At 48.7% G+C, this 20682-nt stretch overlaps 1 protein-coding gene across 5 annotated transcripts in view; it reads left to right on the plus strand.

Annotated features, from left to right (window-relative positions):
• CPO (carboxypeptidase O) overlaps positions 1–20682 on the plus strand; it is a 523455-nt gene that overhangs the window by 234331 nt on the left and 268442 nt on the right. For all 5 annotated transcript variants that reach the window (XM_085648890.1, XM_085648886.1, XM_085648887.1 and 2 more), the window contains one exon: positions 12741–12824. In XM_085648890.1, the coding sequence (XP_085505016.1) occupies positions 12748–12824 (77 nt within the window). In that variant the 5' untranslated portion in view covers positions 12741–12747. The remainder of the gene's footprint in view (positions 1–12740; positions 12825–20682) is intronic.

Genomic DNA, 20682 nt, shown 5'->3' on the forward strand with positions numbered 1-20682 from the left:
GCAATAATATCAAAAGATTTTAATGTCATTTCCCATTCGGCTATCCCAATTTTGTTCTTTAGTCCAGCGATGTTCCATGTGGCGATCTTGAAGGACGATGCTAAAGGCTGAGTAGAACTCCCCAAAACATTGGGCAGTCAGTCATTTTCCTCCAAAGAAGATAGAACAGTATATCGATTATGAAGAGGTAAAGTGTTATCGAACTGCCTATTGTCCAGCTGAACACGATTTGGCTCCCCACTGATTTGAGACCGGGACAAATTCACAAATACATTTGGGGTACATCCAGCCTTCCCTCTTCCATTCTCATTTAAAGGATACCTTTGTACATGGAACAGGCGACATTGGGTATTATCCAGATGGTTATAGAAAAAGCCAAGGGATCTAACACAAACCGAGTTATCCAGGGTTGGCAAATTGGCAGCTCTGAGGAGAACTGTTGCCACATGTTGTGGGTATTTAAAATTTATGATAATACAGTCTCCTCTTATATTTTTTGGGCCATTGCCAATCCAGCTAACTCTACGGGTAAATAATATATCATTAGCAAGGGCACATGGAAATCCACAATTCTGATTCAACCAGGCAAGCGTTTTATTTTTAAGAGCATCATAAGTTTCTAGCCTGGGATCATTCAAACGGGAATCAACCTCTGGGACATTTGTTAGTACCACAATATATGGAACACACTCCGGCGGGAGATTAATAAAGTTATTCCTCCTGGATTTACTCATCCCAACAGTGTCACCCCCTACTATAGTGTCCTGACTACTCCTTTGTACTATTTGTGGTTGTCTAGATGTGTTGTGTGCTCTAGCAGATCCTACTAACGATATGGTCGAGGATGGGGCATTCTGCGCAATGACAGCTGATGGAGCCTGAACAATTGACCCTGAACCATCAACCCTATTACTGACTAGAGCATGTGTAGCTGGACCCACTAGATGATTACCCGTGGAGCCCAATGCGCCAGAAAGAGGGCTCGACGAGACGGCGGACCGGGTCAAACAAGATTCTACAAGACCTTCCAGTCTGGTAACCCTAAGAAGCACTAATTCTACCTTTGCCACCAGGGGACTAATCAATAGTTCCAGTTTAGACTCAAGGATGGTAACCAAGAGATCAATCTGACTTGAATGCAAAGTACTTCCCTTTATACTATTTGTAGGCTCAGGAATATTTCCCCTATTGAGAGTTATTGAGCCAGCTTTTTTCGGCTTCCGACCCCCTGCTTTCTTAACAGGACCCTTCCGACAGGCACGCACCGCTCTCCTTGTTGGAGATTGAATTGGAGGGGACCTTAATGGAGGTGTCAGGTTCTGTACTTGAATAGGTTCGATACAACATTCCTGCTGTACCACGGGTCCATCATTTATTGAATCATCCTCATTATTGGAGTTAGCCAGGGTACTAAGAGGCATTGATGAGGGAGATAAACACTGCCTTGTGGGAGATGTTTCTGGGCTGACCCTACTTAATGATAATCTCCTATCTTTGTTAATTTTACTAACTACTTTGACAAGATAGTTATCCAGAGTCCTTGAGTCATTGTTTGTGACCAATTTAGAGGACCTAAGTTTGGACATGATGGAGCCAGCAAACACAGGCTACCTAATCAGTAGTACCACAGTAACTTGACCGTTTGCCTGTCCAATTGTTTAGATAACCCTCAAGATAAAACAAAGCCAATAATTGTAGTATACACAACAAAAAACAATATTAAATATATACGTTACTACCAGTCCGGGATCCAAGTTGCTATACGACGATAGTCCGTGGCCCTGCCCTGCCTCCTCCTGCCCCGGACGGCCACAGACGGCCCGCCCTTTGCCCGGGCTTCGCCCGGCGCGTCCCGCGCAGCGGGCCTCTGGGCGATTTGTAGGCGCCTCCTGGCGCTCTGGCGCCGCGTCAGTTTGGCGCGCCGCCGCTGGGGCTGCCGGGAGTTGGTGTCCCGGGGTGGCGACGCGAGAGATAGAACTTGCTGGCGCAGGAAATGGCTCCCCTGGACTCTTGGCAGTGGCGGTGGCGGTAGTGGCGTGGTTCAAGTGGAGCCCGTCTCCACAGGTAAGTTTAGCAGCTTCCCCCCCGCTCCGCCGGCCTCTGGGTGATTTGTAGGCGCCTCCTGGCGCTGGCGCCGCGTCAGTTCGGCGCGCCGCCGCTGGGGCTGCCGGGAGTTGGAGTCCCGGGACGGCGACGCGAGAGATAGAACTTGCTGGCGCAGGAAATGGCTCCCCTGGACTCTTGGCGGTGGCGGTGGCGGTAGTGGCGTGGTTCAAGTGGAGCCCGTCTCCACAGGTAAGTTTAGCAGCTTCCCCCCTTCCTTCTTCCTCTTTTCCACTGTTACACTCAGTGACACATTATTGCACACAGCCAGATAATGTCATTCCTGCTCCACACTTTTCCTACATCATGATATTGGGCAGCAAATATTAATCTGCAGAGCAGAACGAGTTAGTTGAAAACTTCAGTAACCAGAGACCTACATTTGATTCCTGCACCCCCACTTAAGCAAATTACCAGGACCTGTGCACATTTCTTTGGTTCCCATATTTGGGGATTCTATAGGGAATTAATTTTGCAGTTTGTCCTTTATGTGAAAATTATAGGAAAAAAAAACTTACAGAAGACACAACTGTTTCTATGACTACCAGAGTTGATGATTGGGGCCGATGTGTAGGTGGACGAGTGATAAACAGTTTTGAAGCGTAAGCAAGAAGGAAGCCAGAAAGGGCCACCAAGGATTGGCTTGCAATTGCTTCATCGAATTATGGGTCTTGTTTTTATCATTCTATTGTCTGTTTAAATTATTTTCATGTTTGTGGGAGAATTCCAGTGAAAGGAAGTTGTCACTGACTATTAAAAGCAATATTTATATTTTCTGTAATCTTAACCAATGAATGCTCTTTTTTAGGATTCTGCTGAATGACACAACATGATTTGTGATTGGATGTTGAATGATGTTTTGTTCTCCTAGGGGGTCTCATTCCTGCTGATTTACTGATCACAGGAAGGCAGTCATGATAGACCACAGAACTGTATCCCCAATGTGTGCCTCTTTATGTTAATTATGTAATAGGGTACGTGCTTCTTTATGTTATAAGATAAAATGACTTCTCATTTGTGTTTCAATGTACTGATATGGAAAATCTAGTATGCAATTACAAGTATGGCAAGGGAGCAAAGCACACACAAGGAGATGATGGACGGGGCGCTGAAACTTTTCAGACACTCACCCCCAGTCACAAACACAAATGCTTCCTGAAACTTAGATTTTGGCACTCCAACTCATCGCACACTGAACACATTTCCAGTAAAAGGGCAGTGCCGACCATAAACAACAGACGCTTCCTCGCAAACGATGTAACGGGGAAAAAAACTACAAAGCTCTGACTTATAGCAAAGTAAGACCCCCATTTGTATTTTAGCATGGAAGAGAGGTTACAAAATAAGATGTTAATTATGATGTGAGAGTCATGATGTTATCGCAAAGGCAGAACTGCTGACAGCTTTAACAAACTCAAGACGTCTTTGCCACCCTGCTGTCCTACTGCAATGTATGGGCGGGAGTAAGTGGGTAAGGGTGATAAAGGTCGCCGGAGTGTGCCAAAACTGCCAGCAGCAGCAGAGCAGCGCGCCTTCATCTTTGTCTCGACAATTCGAGACAGACATGACAGGCGTGAAGAGTATTCGTAGACTTGGGCATTAGCCCGCTAAAGGTGGCGTCCCTCGCCAGGGCACAGGGGCGCAGGAGCAGTGACTGGACGCCAGGGATGTCGGTCGGGAGGCTCAGGACGGGGGCCAATCAGGCATGAGAGCCACTGTGCCCTAGCCCGTCACCCAGCCACGCCGTTTCTCCCCCGAGCACTGTGCTTGTCGCAGTCTGCGGGAGTCGCAGCAGGTGACGTATAAGCAGGCCGTGCTTCACATGTACTACCAACTGGATCGTGAAGAATAAAACTGAGCAGCCCCTTAATAAACAAGCATTTGCAATGCAATAGGTCTCGCAGTTACGAGAGTTACAACTATTGGCATTGTAAATAACAATGCCTTGTATTTATGTTTTTAAAACAAAAATGAAAGGCATTATTATTTGCAATGTCAATAGCTCAAACAAGCGTAAATGCGAGACCTATTGCATTGCAAATGCTTGTTGTTCAAAAGCCATCCCTCCAGAGTCTGCATGGTAGTGGTAAAGCCAGCAACCATTAATTCGATGTGCTGGTGATCGAAGTGCATGCCCCAAAGTATGTGTCAGTGTGTGTCTGTTTAAGATTAGGGCTTGCTTTTACGTGACATGGTGAGACCAGTGCTACTCCGGGTGTACAATGGAGTGCATGCAGTCATGAAATCTTAGCTGGACCTGCAGAAATGTAAGAGTGGCACCTTCCTCCATATGTACAGGGTGGTGTAGATGTCACTGGATCTCAGAGAGGCCAGTCATTGTGAGTTGTGCAGGCATGTGTTGCAGCGAGTGCAGTGCTGTCATCCTATGGCTATGAGAACAGTGCCTCACGTGTGGTGTGCACGGCAGCCAGGCGGCACAGAACAGTGGTAAAAAACAGCGATTGGAAACGTGCTGCTTGAAAAAATGAAAGGCAAAGGAGACACGCTGTGTTACGTTGTTATTATATCTCCTTTGAAAGCACCATGGGGGAATACTTGTGAAATCACGTATGGCTCATGTTAGAGGGCAAAAGTATAATGTGCTCATATGCACTGTCGGGATTAGCAACATGCCTTGAACAGCAAACAAGACTAATTGCGTGCCGCATTTGAGCTGCAGCAAATAAACGTGACAGGGCTCGCATATTGACAACGCCCTAAATAAGCAATTTGGGTCATATTGATACTACTAACAGTCTCCAGTTCTGCAGGCCGGGACTACATGTCCCATAGTGCCTTAGTGTTGTGAAAATATTGGAGGAGAACGCCTGCACAGCCACTGACGTTCGTTCTTTTCCTGATAAACACGGGCGCTGCGCTTGAAACCAAGGGTGGGCTGGGTAGAGGAGGGGAGAGCAGCGAAGCAGAAGCGCGCGAGGGCAGGGGGGGACAGGGAGTGCGGAAAGCATGTAGTACAGTGAGACCTCACAGAGGCAACATACATTGCCAAAATCATATTTTTTTTAAAGCGTTTTTTTGGTGTCAGAAGCTAACTTTAAAGTAGTCGCTCAATTACAGATCTGCAAGTAGCCCCAAGACAAGCAGTGGAAAGAAAAAAAACAAGACAAGCAGGAAGTTGGATAAGGGAGGGGGTGGCAAATGGCGTGTACATTTCGCGGGCGCTTTGATGTTCGCAGTGGCCGCGCGGCTCACTGAGAACATCAAGGCGCCCGTGAAATGTACACGCAGGCTGCCAAATGGTGCGCGCGCCCGGCACACATGCACTGTGTGAAAGTGATCGCGATCACATCAAAGCGGCCGTGCGGCCCACGAAAGTGAAAGCAAACGGTGTGCAGGCTGCCAAATGGTGCGCGCGCCCGGCGCACATGCACTGTATTTGGAGGCCTGAAAGCACTCGTTTGCACTTCCAGATCCCCCATTTACAAAAGCTCTTGCGAGAGCAGCGCTAAAGCGCTGTCTCAGGCGAGACCTAATGACTAGAGACGGTGTGAGCAGGTGGGACTCCACCGCCATTCATGGTCCGGGCGCACACAGCACTGGCTGCACGCTTGGCATTTATGCCCCTTCATCAGACTCCAAGGATGTGGTATCCATGTGACGTGAAACTGCACATCGGATGAAAGCAGAAGAAGTCGGGAGACTTGGCATTTCTTATTGCAAGGAGGGGTTTCCAGATTTCATCCGAGGACAGGAGCAACGTTCAGCATTCCTATGAAAGAGTTCACTTGGGAAAACGTATGGAATATTAAATCCCTGTCTATAACCACTATATATAGATTAAAACGTTTTAGATGGAATTATTGAAGAGCTGGTTTTCAAATATTCAAATTCCTCGCTGGACAATATCAGACCATTTAATTACCTCCAAAGAACCATAGATCTCAAAGTGGGATCCCACTGGGATATGTCAGTGCCTTTACTACCTCCAGTACCATATTCTTCAGTGCCCATATAATGATATTACCACCTGCCTTTTTTCCATTGAAATCCTTATAGGTGTTATCCTTCCATAGTTTGAATAAGAAATCCTTCCAAACCAAATACTGCAACATTTTGATAGCTTGATCATTAGAAATAGTGGGAGAACAGTCAGACTTGGCCTTCAACCCACTGTTAGATTTACTACCTCAAGCAATCACATAATTTGTGGAACTCTCAAGATCATTTTCTTATGCTTGGTCTCTGTAGTGGTACCGGGTGGCAAAAGTAACTGGTCTGGATGGTGCCCGGTGAAGCATACCAGTGTAAGAGATCAATTCAAACATTGCAATCATCGCTTTTGTCCTTCAGCTATGGAGGCCGCTGCCCATCACAGCAGTGTTTAGTAAAATCCAAGATTGCCCCTCAGTCCAGCTCCTCCGGCTTTAGCACCTTGACTTCTACCTGCTTCACTACCAAACCATTACCGCCATCTTACGTACATTCTGTGCCTTGCCCTTTTTAATGTAACTTATCATTCCTGCATATAGCTCACAACTTTTCCTCCATGCCTACCTTCTGTGCCCTGCTGCTTCTTCCTGACTGCATTTACCTGCTCTCTCTGCTGCTGTTGGCTGCTTCCCTAGCATTCCCTTCGCCATTTTACCACTTTCGCTTTCCAGCTCATTCATGCTGTCTAGTTCCAGTCTCCTCGTACATACCTGGGCTTTCGGTTTCTGCTGCTTCTACCCTCCACCGCTCTTCAACATCCCCACCAACTTTCTACAAAGGATATCAACTTCACCTTCTTCTTCGTCTTCCTTTTCTTAAGCCCCTTATGATGTCCCCCCACTTCCACGTACTATCCCTACATTCCCTTGGGCCCCTCCATTTCTGCTCAAGTTCTTTCCTCATTCCTCATCACCCCACCCCATCTCACATTTCTTCTTTCACTTTCCTGGCATAGTACCGCCAGCTGTGTTCAAAGTAACCCAGCTCCCTCTCTTTATTGCCTGTTCTCCTTTGACTAAATTAGTAATTTCCTGATGATCCTCGTTGCACAAACTCTATCACCTCTTACTCTGTCCCAATGTTTCTGAGTGGCTGCTTGCCTTTACCATTGTACCTTATAGGGGGGCTTCTTTCATTATTAAACATCCCTCATACTCCATGCCAGTTTCCTCCAACACCTCTTGCTACATTACGGGATATCTCCTTCCACTCTTTATTTGTTACAACACTGACTCTCCTCATTCCGTTTTTGACTGCATTTGTCCACACATTTAACCGGGAACATTCTCCTTTCTCCCCTCTGTAATTATATCCAGTTGTTCTTGCGCATCAACCAAGTTCTTATTCCTGTTAGCCACCAGCATCATATGCTGGCCAGGTAGGAAGGTATCTGTATTTTGAAAAAGTGCCACATGTCTTTTCCTTGCACCCAGGGATTATTAGCTCAGGAATGGAAGACAAGAATGAAAAAGAAGCACGAAAATGGGTATCTATCCCTCACCGCTTGAACCACTGCCTCAGGCTGGGGCTAAAAAATGGCCGGATGGCATTGAATACACACCTAGGCAGGGTAAAATTGATGTCTCAATGCTTCATATCCATAGCATAACTAGACTTGGTCCTAACCAGGTAGTCCTACACCTCATTTCCCCTCACACTATACTGTGCCTCAATCTTTGCAGTTATCTATCTCCCGTCCCTCCTCTTCTGTTTCCAGCACTTTAGAAGCCGAAATTATAAGCATCGAGATCATCTTGCCCTGCTTCAGCCCCAGGTTGCTGGATGATCTGATTCCTCTTGTTACACCACTTGACATCATTTGATTTCTTTGGGACCTACTCAGAAAGAGTGACGAGCACTCACAACATGTGGGGCACCCGCCAAGCAAAGCCTCACTGCAACCAGACAAACCTACAGCAAGTTGGCACACGACTGAGGAAATGTAACATAATTTACATTATAAAACGGGTCACACCAGTCCCCTCCTTGTCATAGATTTGATATAAATTTAGGACATCAAATATGACCCTTTCTGTAGGGACTGACTGTCCCAATAAAAGAGAATCCAAGTGGATCAGTGGTGGTGATAGTGGCAGTGACACGTGTTAGGGTGGCTGTAGTTCAAGTATTTGCTTGTATGAGGATGGGTGTCTCCACAAATAAATTTACTAAGTGTTGAGTGTTTTTTTTACCTGAGGTTCGTAATATATTCCCATTCCCTGATAAGATGTTTTCATGATGATGCTTTCTTTTCAAGGGGTCAATATTGTCTCATCTTGTGAGATCTATCCTAGACCTGGAGATACAAAACTTAATGTAGTTTTAATGTCGGCCCACAAAAGTGCCCTGGAGGTCACAGATCAGATGGGGACATTAGGACAGTAAGAGGACCTTTGCCCCCGTGCCTTACAAAATCCCTTTGGGTCTAGTACATTTGTGCAGGGAGACTGAAGACTTGCACACACATTGCTTACTTCTGCATCATTAACAAGCATTTGCAATGCAATAGGTCTCGCATTTATAAGAGTTTGAGCTATTGGCATTGTAAAATTATAATGCCTTTTATTTATGTTTTGGTTTTAAAACAAATAAAAGGCATTGTCATTTACAATGTCAGTAGCATAAACTCGCATAAAAGCAGTGTGTGGAGTGCAGCAGTGTGCGGCGTGCAGAAGTGTGCAGCGTGCAGCAGTGTGCGGCGTGCAGCAGTGTGTGGCGTGCTGCAGTGTGAGGCGTGCAGCAGTGTGCGGCGTGCAGCAGTGTGCGGCTTGCAGCAGTGTGTGGCGTGCAGCAGTGTGTGGTGTGCAGCAGTGTGCGGTGTGCAGCAGTGTTTCATGTAGCACTGTGAGGCATGCAGCACTGTGTGGCATGCAGCAGTGTGCGGTGTGCAGCAGTGTGCGGCGTGCAGCAGTGTGCTGCATGCAGCAGTATCGTGCAGCATACAGCAGTGAGTAATGCAGCAGTGTGCAGCAGTGTGTGGCGTGCAGCAGTGTGCGGCGTGCAGCAGTGTGTGCCGTGCAGCAGTGTGTGGCGTGCAGCAGTGTTTCGTGTAGCATTGTGCGGCGTGCAGCAGTGTGTGGCGTGCAGCAGTGTGTGGTGTGCAGCAGTGTGTGGCGTGCAGCAGTGTGCGGCGTGCAGCAGTGTGTGGCGTACAGCAGTGTGTGGCGTGCAGCAGTGTGTGACGTGCAGCAGTGTGTGGCATGCAGCGGCATGCAGCAGTGTGTGGCGTGCAGCAGTGTGTGGCGTGCAGCAGTGTGTGGCGTGCAGCAGTGTGTGGCATGCAGTGGCATGCAGCAGTGTGTGGCGTGCAGCAGTGTGTGGCGTGCAGCAGTGTGCGGCGTGCAGCAGTGTGAGGCGTGCAGCAGTGTGTGGCGTGCAGCAGTGTGTGGCATGCAGCAGTGTGTGGCATGCAGCAGTGTGTGGCGTGCAGCAGTGTGAGGCGTGCAGCAGTGTGAGGCATGCAGCAGTGTTTCGTCTAGCAGTGTGCGGCGTGCAGCAGTGTGCGGCGTGCAGCAGTGTGCGGCGTGCAGCAGTGTGAGGCGTGCAGCAGTGTGAGGCGTGCAGCAGTGTGTGGCGTGCAGCAGTGTGTGGCATGCAGCAGTGTGTGGCATGCAGCAGTGTGTGGCGTGCAGCAGTGTGAGGCGTGCAGCAGTGTGAGGCGTGCAGCAGTGTTTCGTGTAGCAGTGTGAGGCGTGCAGCAGTGTGCGGCGTGCAGCAGAGTGCGGCGTGCAGCAGTGTGAGGCGTGCAGCAGTGTGCGGCGTGCAGCAGTGTGAGGCGTGCAGCAGTGTGAGGTGTGCAGCAGTGTGTGGCGTGCAGCAGTGTGAGGCGTGCAGCAGTGTGAGGCGTGCAGCAGTGTTTCGTGTAGCAGTGTGAGGCATGCAGCAGTGTGCGGCATGCAGCAGTGTGAGGCATGCAGCAGTGCACGGCATGCAGCAGTGTGAGGCATGCAGCAGTGTGAGGCGTGCAGCAGTGTGAGGCGTGCAGCAGTGTGTGGCGAGCAGCAGTGTGTGGCATGCAGCAGTGTGTGGCATGCAGCAGTGTGTGGCGTGCAGCAGTGTGAGGCATGCAGCAGTGTTTCATGTAGCAGTGTGAGGCGTGCAGCAGTGTGCGGCGTGCAGCAGTGTGCGGCGTGCAGCAGTGTGAGGGGAGCAGCAGTGTGCGGCATGCAGCAGTGTGAGGCGTGCAGCAGTGTAAGGCGTGCAGCAGTGTGTGGTGTGCTGAAGTGTGTGGCGAGCAGCAGTATGTGGCGTGCAGCAGTGTGAGGCGTGCAGCAGTGTGAGGCATGCAGCAGTGTTTCATGTAGCAGTGTGAGGCGTGCAGCAGTGTGCGGCATGCAGCAGTGTGAGGCGTGCAGCAGTGTGCAGCGTGCAACAGTGTGAGGGGTGCAGCAGTGTGAGGCATGCAGCAGTGTGAGGCGTGCAGCAGTGTGTGGCATGCAGCAGTGTGTGGCGTGCAGCAGTGTGAGGCGTGCAGCAGTGTTTCATGTAGCAGTGTGAGGCGTGCAGCAGTGTGCGGCATGCAGCAGTGTGAGGCATGCAGCAGTGTGAGGCGTGCAGCAGTGTGTGGCGTGCAGCAGTGTGTGGCGTGCAGCAGTGCGGCATGCAGCAGTGTGCGGCGTGCAGCAGTGTGCGGCGTGCAGCAGTGTGAGGCATGCAGCAGTGTGTGGCGTGCAGCAGTGTGTGGCGTGCAGCAATGTGTGGCGTGCAGCAGTGTGAGGCGTGTAGCAGTGTGAGGCGTGCAGCAGTGTTTCGTGTAGCAGTGTGAGGCATGCAGCATTGTGCAGCGTGCAGCAGTGTGCGGCGTGCAGCAGTGTGAGGCGTGCAGCAGTGTGCGGTGTGAAGCAGTGTGAGTCATGCAGCAGTGTGAGGCGTTCAGCAGTGTGAGGCGTGCAGCAGTGTGTGGCGTGCAGCAGTGTGTGGCATGCAGCAGTGTGTGGCGTGCAGCAGTATTTCGTGTAGCAATGTGAGGTGTGCAGCAATGTGAGGTGTGCAGCAGTGTGTGGCGTGCAGCAGTGTGTGGCAGGCAGCAGTGTGAGGCGTGCAGCAGTGTGAGGCGTGCAGCAGTGTGAGGCGTGCAGCAGTGTGTGGTGTGCAGCAGTGTGTGGCGTGCAGCAGTGTGCAGCGTGTAGCAGTGTGAGGCGTGCAGCAGTGTTTCGTGTAGCAGTGTGAGGCGTGCAGCAGTGTGCGGCGTGCAGCAGTGTGCGGCATGCAGCAGTGTGTAATGCAGCAGTGTGTAATGCAGCAGTGTGCGCAGCAGTGTGTGGCGTGCGGTAGTGTGCGGCGTGCAGCAGTGTGCGGCGTGCAGCAGTGTGTGGCGTGCAGCAGTGTGTGGCGTGCAGCAGTGTGTGGCGTGGTTTGTAAACAACAAGAAAAGCAGACATCAAAGGAAGGGTGGGAGGGAACGAGCATATGGGGTGTGAGTTATAACGAAAGTTAATTGTTGTAAGAGGGGATGCAGTGAGTGAGGCCGATGCCAGATGCCAGCTTCGCGTTTGAATGCCTCACATGCACTGGCCATAAACCGCATTCCTAAGGTCTTGTGCCCCTTACTAAATCGCTCTGAATGCGTGAGGCGACGCACGCGCAGGAAGTAGCTGGTGGCAAATGGAATGCGCGTGGTTGTGCGCGTAACCGCCACCCGATCCGCCTGGGAAGCCTTTGGGAGCATTTTCTGAAGCCCCTACATAAGTCTCGCCTGGTGATCGCTTACGCGATAGCCAGGCGAGAGCTAAAAAGGGCACATTGTCCCCTTCAGATATTATTTGCTTTTGAGATGTGAGGACCAAGGCCTGGTGCCTTATGCATTGTCCCTAAAAACAGCTTAAGCACCCTTGATCCGGCTGAGATCAGTCTAGTGCTTGCAGGGCTCATTGCTGAGGGTGTTCATTTCATTTCAAGAATCCCAGGCTCTTCAAAATATTAATCTATCCCTCTCTCCTCCACAAAGCTCTCCCTCTGATATCCTTCCTCGCCCACCATGCATTGTCATCTCTTTCCATCACTGAAACAGGTCCTGCATACATTTTCAACTGGCCTTCTGACTGCCACTCAGAACTGTTGCTTTGGTCAAGATCTCCGACGTTCAATTCAATAGTAGGCAAAACACTCAAGAAGTAGCCATATTACATCAAGAACATAGGTCATAATGGATGGGCTCGTAGTAAGGAAAGAAATTGCTATACTGTATATTAAAACATTGGACTGTTGGAAGCGCTATTGAAAACAATGGAGTAGCTCTGGGCTTTTAATGGCTGGTATAAGCCCGGAGCTCCAACATTCCAATGCTTCTTTGTTCACAGCTGCGGCTGTGAACAAAGGCTTCAGGGAGCCTGAGGGAATTTCAATCCCCACCGTTCCCTAAAGCCTTTGTTTTATTTGTTAGAACATTCTGCCTTCTAGTGGCAGAATGTTTTAATAGCCTTACAGCCCTTCGTAGCTTGGCTATACCAGCATTTAAAGTCAGCTCGAGCATTTAAATTCGGCTCTGGCCTTTGACGCTGGAGCAGGCCTTTAATAGACGGTATAGCTCGCTACGGCGGGCTATAAGGCTATAGAATGTTATGGCAAAGGTAATCTAGGAAAAGATAGCCTCAGTCCTTTGTACCAGAGTCAGTGTTCTTTAATATTTCCACAGTATATTATCTCTAAGTCGCATTTCATGCTTTTCCATATGTTTCTACTTCCAGAGGGGTGATGCTGCGCCTGTGGTTGATCTCCTTCCTCGGGATACTGGCTCATGAGATTCTCCGTCGACAAGTGCAATGTGATGGGTGAGTGTGCTTTTATGAACAACAAATCAAACAAGCACTGGCAAAGCACGTGGAGTTTTGCCTTGGCAAGTCGCCAAATTGTTTTATTTCTTTTTTTTTTACAAGAGACATATATATTTATTTATTTTGCCATGGTAGTGAAGATAAATGTGGCCCAATAACATGTTATTTCGAGCAACTGTACTTCTAATCATACATTAAGGCATTTGTTACTACAGTTCAAATGTAAAATTCGAGTTTACTTTCACACCAGAGCAAAGCTGACAAGAGGAAAGCACTTTTTGCTGCCTCACAGATTGCATGTAACAGTTACTGTATCTGAGGAAAAAAACTAGTATTTGTCACAGATCTCTTCAGTGTGATTCTATCATACTGCACCCACGTTATGGAATTGGGGGGCATATTTGCAATAAAAATGATGGAGTGCAGCGTTATTGGCTTAACGCTGCGCTCCGCCACTTCTGAAACGCAGGGCTGCACCATATTTACAACAATATGGTGCAGCCCTGCATTTCACCCTGTGCTGGCGCTAAATTTATCTGCCTAGAACCAACAAAGGCACCCTTGAACCATAGTTCAAGGGTGTCTGCGTTGCAAGGGAAGATTTGTTTATGTGCAGGAAGTTGTCCCTTCCCGCACATAAACAATCTTTAAATGGCGTTTTGTAACTTCTATGTGTGCTACTTAATACAGCACACATAGAAGTTGCAAAACATCATTTTTTTAAATGATTGTTTATGTGCAGGAAGGGACACCTTTCTGCACATAAACAATCAATGGCGTTTTGCTGTTTCCATGTGTGCTGCACAACGCAGCACACATGGAAACAGCAAAAGCGAGGAGAAATTAAACATTTCTCCTCTTTGCGCCATTTTAAGACCAGGTTATCCAAATAGTACGACTTTAACTTGCAAGCATTTCATCTTAGAAGGTCAAATCTTTCCGACAGTTAAGCTCCATTTACTAACAGGGACTACTAAGCCTTTCATCCTTCTGAGGTTGATAAGATTTGGTTTAGCAGCTATTAAGGCTGACCTTGGATCTACTTTGCCAGGTTTATATTCGGACTTACCTAACATCTTGAAATTCTGTGCTAAACACTTAATCTTCCAATTCCTAAAAAAATGTGTAACGTCTCATTCCCATTTGAAGTTCTTTAAGGCCCTTGGGCGACCTTCTCTCTGAATAAAACTACAAAAATAAAAAAATAAGTAGACGAATGCAGCATGGTCGCCCTGGGGTACTGTATGATGTCTAATGTACCATAACGTGCACATTCACTGAGAAGGTATATTGACGCTGAATAACAGATTCTCCTTGTTACCCAAGTCAATGTCATTCATTTAATCTAGCACGGATGGATGAGAGACTGAGCAGATCTGCTGGGATTTGAACCTGTGCCCAGTGTGCACCTTGAATGTCAGATCCAGAATATCGAGGCCTACAAATATGGAGGACAAAATATAAAATCCAAAATATCGAAAGTTATTTTCTATATCTAGCTCTACATATATGTACCCTGGTTATGTATGTATATCTTCAAAGTACGTAGATGTGGAGTTAGAAATAGTAAATCTATACTTCCCTATATGCACTTACCAATCGATGTATCTTGCCTCTTGTTATTCTTGTATGTCAATATTCTTGGGCTCGATATTTGATAGTACAACCCTGTGACCATGGGATTAAACAGAGATCCCTGTAGTGGATTCAGGAGCGTAGCTTGGTCAATAAGATTGGCGGCGTGTAAGCTTCAGATTTTCCAACAATCACACTGGCACATAATGTTAAAATACATTATACAACAAGCAGGGCTCATATGAGGAGGGATTAAGGGGCAGTGAAAAGGGAGAGGAATGCGGATAGGTAGGGGTACTAAGTAAGAGAAAACACAATATTTTGTGAAATAACCAGCATTTTTAAAGTCTTACCAAACAGAGAAAGGGAGAGAATGTGAGCCAGTTTTTGTGTGTGTAAACATCTCTGGTGAAATCTGACAGACACCTCACCATACCTGACTGAAAGCACCTGTACCCAACTATTTATCACAAAAAACATTTTTTATTAGGGAGGGTGTAACACCCCAAATACCCCCCATGAAGCAACACACCTGAGTGGATTTATTAGCTTACTAACCCACTGGAACCAGCAATATTTGTTGTGACCCCACAGTCCAAAGTATGTACTGTACAGAAATCGCTTCTACAGTGGGGAACTGTCCACTCCCAGGCATATGTTGTGTGTGTAGGCCTTAATCTGTGTTATGTATAGTGGATAATTCTACAGCGTGTGGAAAACTCCTAGTCATTTATTGTGTCAATGTGGTGAACATGGACCAAAACCACTATTATTATGTGGACACAGAGAATACTGGAAAATTCGTTTCTTGCTGCATTTGTCAATTAACCCATCTTGCACAACCCAATTTGCTGAGGTAGGGAAAAAAGCACCCTCAAATAGATCAAAGTTACAAGTTGTGCTGCATGAAAAATGTAATGCAAACCCAGATACTTCCCAGATGTTATCAGTTTCCCTTTCACCTATGTTCATATCTCTCTAGCTACCTGAGACATCCACGTTATAGATGATGGCAGTTTCTGGGCAATGTTAACATCTCATAAGCAGAGCCACTGGAGTTATATGATTCTGTGACTGCTGCATTTCCCAAATAGTTTTATGCATTAGCTGCACTAGCTACATAGTCCACCATTTGCGCAAATTTTCAGACGTCAATAAAATAATTTTTCTAACTCAACTGAAACAAATTTAACTGAGACTCTACATGAAACGCATCACTGTGCAAAGATTAACTGACCACCTTTGACCAATTCATTCCAATATTGAATCATGGGTTTAACATCCTAAATTGCTGAACTCAGAAAAGTCCTTTATCAACATCTGCAAACATTAAATCTCACATATTAAACGTTACGCCAAACAGGTTGGAAATAATGGTTTCTTCCTTTTTACGAAAATGTTTTCTTTACCTTTTCCTGCAAATTCAGGTTTACATTGCATTGTTTTCAAAGCAGCAGGTATTTGAAATTAGTGCTCTGAATTTAAAAGCCCACAAAAGAAATTACATGTATTTTAAGGCCTGATGTTTTGAGTCTTTCTGTGACCCCTGGTTTGACACTAGCTTAATTTGTGTTCAGGTTACAGTTAAGCCTGGGCAAAGCACTACGCTACGCTCGCGTAGTTTGCGAAGTTCGCGCTACTTCGCACTACGCGAACTGCACGTAGCACAGTGCGAACACGCGTAGCGTAGTGTTGCGTAGTGCTGCGGTAATTTTTTGCTTGCTCGCGGTCCTCAACATTAAGTTGGCGACCGCGAGCAAGCAAAATGACATCCCGGCGAGACTTTTTCCTTGTTCGCGATCAGCAACATCAAGTTGGCGATCGCGAGCATGGAAAATAAACCTCCTGGCGAGATTCCCAACGCGAGGAGGTCAGGTTTCTCATTGCGAATGGTCGCGTATGCTCGCGACCCCTCGCGATGAGAAAATACCAGTTCGCGTTGAGAAAGCTGCAGCTCGAGTAAAAATCTACTCGAGCAGCAGAAAACTACAGCTCGCACTGTGCAAGATGCCATTTTCAATGATTGCACAGTGCCGGTTGCTTGTCCGCACTGTGCAATCATTGAAAACGACATCTGGCACAGTGCGAACAAGGTACTACGCAGTTCGCGAAGTGCTACGCGTAGCTCGCGTAGTGCAAACTGCACATTGCGTAGCTTCGCGAAGTGCTACTTCGCGAACTAGGCCCGGGTTAGTTACAGTGCCCCTCACCAGTGTTGTTTCTTTTCGAAAATAATCCCTTCCAAACGAAAAAATATTACGATCTGGATAAAAACTCAAAACTAAGCCCCAGAAAACAGGAATGAAAGCATAGTTGGGATGCCAAGAAAACAGAGGCATCGTTTTACTATGTAAAATGTACATATAGGCTTGTTTTCTGCAAAGTGGAACACTACATACGTTTTCCACAAAATACTGTGGGCGATTGAAAGAACAATGTTAATAAAACAATGTCCTTGTTCTGTAATGTAGGGTTATTATTGTTTGAAAACACATTTTGGATTCCATCTGTTGAATTTGTGGCATTCAGAAGCTACTGTAATGTCCCATAGCAATGGGATCTCTTTCTTTGCATCAATGGTTATGTATGTTAAATATCAAATTAGCTGGAGAAAATTGAAACTGAATATACAGATAATATAACTTAAATAACATGTTATGCAGCATAATGTGTTTTTCTTTCTGCATCTGAATAAAGTATAACAACAACCATCTTGTTATGGTTTTTGTTACGTGGCCACCTTTCAGTGGATTTTGTTATAAACTGGTGGTCATCTTACAATGGTATTTATTAAAAAGTAGGACAAAATACCTCACTTAGGTTGCCACCGGTGTGTACATATGCATGTGCATGTATGAGCAGCTATCTTTGATTGGGTTTTTATTAAAGTGTGACAAAAACAATTCAAAGATGGCTGCTCTCATGTGTGTAGTCATGTGCATCTGAATGCATTTTTTGCACAGTTTTAAAGATCATTTGAAAATGTGTGGTCATTTAAAGATAAGTTGCACTGCATCGTCCAGCATGGCCCAGCATCAGTATCTCAGTTGCCTGACCTCTGAAAAAAGAATCATAATAATTAAAGAAGGGCAAAATCATTTATTTTCAAATAAAAAAACACAGCAGCCACCAATCCCTGTAGTGTCCTAGCATGGACACGTTCTAGTGTTCACATGTGTAAGTCATACACTTTACACCCACCCACCACCTACGTCACTGGGTCAGGTGACTAGGCTAATAAAAGGGCCGAGCGCACGTGCTCGTGGCCAGTTAACCCACTATCTAAGCATGTGTCCTGTGTCCGTCATTCCCAGCATGAGGGCCTAGGGCCCCAACATCACATCGGCGACGAGGATGGGATGTGCCCTAGCGTGCAGCAGCCCAGCAATCTAAAAGGGGGAGAGGAGATGCCGTGGAGACTTTCCCCCAGCTGGCGAGGACAACGCCTGATAGCCTGCGGGCGTGCGAAGAGCCCCGGCGCGAAGCGAGTTGTCTGAGAGCCCACCTCACACCTCATGTGCCTGATTTAATCAGCCCCCTGTGTGGCAGAGCCCTGGGGGAGAAGCGGACCGATCGGAGCCCACCCGCATCGGCCGCGACGAGCCCCCGGTGAGTGAGGAAGGAGCCGCGGGTTAAAATGAACATAACCCCATCCAAAGTGGGAGCCCACCCCGCGTGAGGATCGTCGTGATCGGAGGTCTGGGGGAGCCAATCACGGCCCCGAGATCGTTGCTGGAGCTAGTGGGGGGGGGTGGAGTAGCTAACCACCCCCAACCCATTGCCAGGACGAGCGGCAACGCGGAGCCCACCCGCAGTCAAGGAGCGACACCGGCACCCCTGCCCGCCGCGCAGCACATGAAGGGTGAGACGGCTGCGGCGGGGTGAGAAGACAAGGAAATGCTTGCGGCCCGCGGCCTGTCATCGAAGCGAAAGAACCCCCCAGCGCAGCACCGACGAGAAGGTGGCGAGTGTCCCGGCGCCCCCCCCCCCCCCGCAGCGTGTGAGCTCTGAGGCGCTGCTGCGGTGGGATGGAAGACGCAGAAACGAGAAGCGGAGCCCACCCGCGAAGAAGGAGCAGCGTGGTAAACGGGTGCCTACCCCGCATAAGGGAACACGCCGACACCCCTCCCTGCCGCGCGAAGACTGCAAGAAGCTGCCGCGGGCAGGGAGGGCGATTGCAAAAAGAAAGTATGGCCGCCGCCGACCATCTGAGCATGACCCCCACCTTGCAGGACCCCAGCGGCACCAAAAGAACAGCAGGCAAGCGGCCAGTGCCGCCAAAGGCAAACCACAACATGTGCGCGAGGGCCTTGCCTGCCAATATGCCCCATGGAGTGATGTCTCGTCACCGAACAGCACAATGACTGCCCACATGCCCACTGAAGCCCCGAATGTACCGGGAGAATCAGCGGGAGGAAGCCACACCCTCCCCAACTCGCACAAACACTGAACAAAGCCTCTCCCTCTGAGCAGTCCCCAAGCCTGTGCCCCCTGCCTCCAAAGAAAGTAAATGAAAAACTTACCTGCTGTCCAGCCCGTGTCCTGCCCTCCACTGCTCTGCTGTAGATCTGGCCCGTCTGCACTCTGCCTGGAGAAGAGAAAGGGACAATAAAGAAAACATGTGCAGCAGAGAAGGCTGCTGCTGAATGAAGCAAGTGAAGAGCATACCCTGCACTGCCACCCAGTGGCCACTGGTGGTACTGCAGCAACAAAGAAACAAACAAGCCTGCAGCAAGCCAAGGGCATCCAGCCACAGGAGACCGACTGATCGCAGCGCAAAGAAGAGGCAGCAAGGCACGTACTGCAAGGCTGACTGATGCGCAATGGGGAGCGCACGGGAACGCGAAGGAGGCGCACAGGAATGCGCCAGAAGCGCAGGAACGCGACAGAAGCGCAAAGGAGGAAGAGACAGTGTGCCACAGGGATGCAGCGCCATCCCACAGCGACAAGGAGGAAGACAAAGGAAATGGTGTCAAGCCACATCCACCCCAGCAAGGACTGCGCTGTCGCTGCATCAAGTGGAGCGAACCCTCGAGCGAATTAAAGGACTCAGCGCAGATGTACCCCGGACGCGGAAGGTACATTGCAGCGACTACAGGAGAGGAACCCACTGAAGAGGATGGGCGCAGCCAGTATCCGACACTGGCGGGCAAGGATGCAGAGCAACACCCAGTGGCGCCAAGAAGCCACCACATCAAGAGGTCATGGGACAAGGAGCAACGCTACACTGAAGATGTACCACGACGGTACGAAGAGTAGCACGCACCAGCGCCTGACAAAGCAGCGGACACAGGTAGTCACACGACGTGATGCACCTCGTGAAGCCGACCAGCCAAATGGTCGCACCACAAAGGCCAAGCCGACCTGCCAAATGGTCGCACCACAAAGGTCAAGCCGACCAGCCAAATGGTCGCACCACAAAGGCCAAGCCGACCTGCTAAACGGTCGCACCACAACGGTCAAGCCGACCAGCCAAATGGTCGCACCACAGAAGCTGACTCGCCAGGAGTTGCACAAGGAGGTGACCGACGCACGGGTCAGTGAAGCTACAAAGCAAGAGGTCTGACGACAAGACCGAAGATATCCTGCCAGTGATCGGCAGCGCGGACCGTCAAGTGGTCCAAGAAGCTCAAGAAGAACCGAAGTGACTGGTGAAAAGGAGAAGAACGAAGCGGACCATGAGTATGGCCCCACGGACTTCAACCAAAGTAACTGGTGAAAAGGAGAAGATGAAGAGAAGGTCACGACCCTAACTCGGAATGCTGAGGAAGATGAAGAGAGTGTTCTCGGACGAGGACAAGACCAGGGGGAACACGTGCAGAGTGCGCGCGCTGCATGGAGAAGCCTGGCCAGACCAAGAGGAGAACACGAATGGTCCAGAGTGGGTCGTGAAGGGAAGAAGATATCTGAGTGGCACGTTTGCCACTACAAGAAGAGAAGGAAGATGACATCGGAGTGGCACGTCTGCCACTAAAAGGAAAAGGGAAAGAAAGAGATCTGAGTGGCACGGTTGCCACTGCAAGAAGAAGGAGAAGAAGTCAGAGTGACATGACATCCTCACGGAGAAAGAAATAGAGGAAGGAGAGAAGAGTGTGGCAAGACTACTCACACCTCAAAGACAAGGAAGGTGACAAGCGTCAGAACACGGAGTGCAAGTCCTGAAGAACACCCGTGGCACGGAGAGAGAAAACCATCTGTTTGACGATGCTTTCAGCACACCCGGGATCTGCAGAGGTGAGCAGGCCGGACCATTCGAAACACCCACCTTTGGGGTTACACG

The sequence above is a fragment of the Triturus cristatus genome, chromosome 3_2 (assembly GCF_964204655.1).
Source record: "Triturus cristatus chromosome 3_2, aTriCri1.1, whole genome shotgun sequence".
Taxonomy (NCBI): domain Eukaryota; kingdom Metazoa; phylum Chordata; class Amphibia; order Caudata; family Salamandridae; genus Triturus; species Triturus cristatus.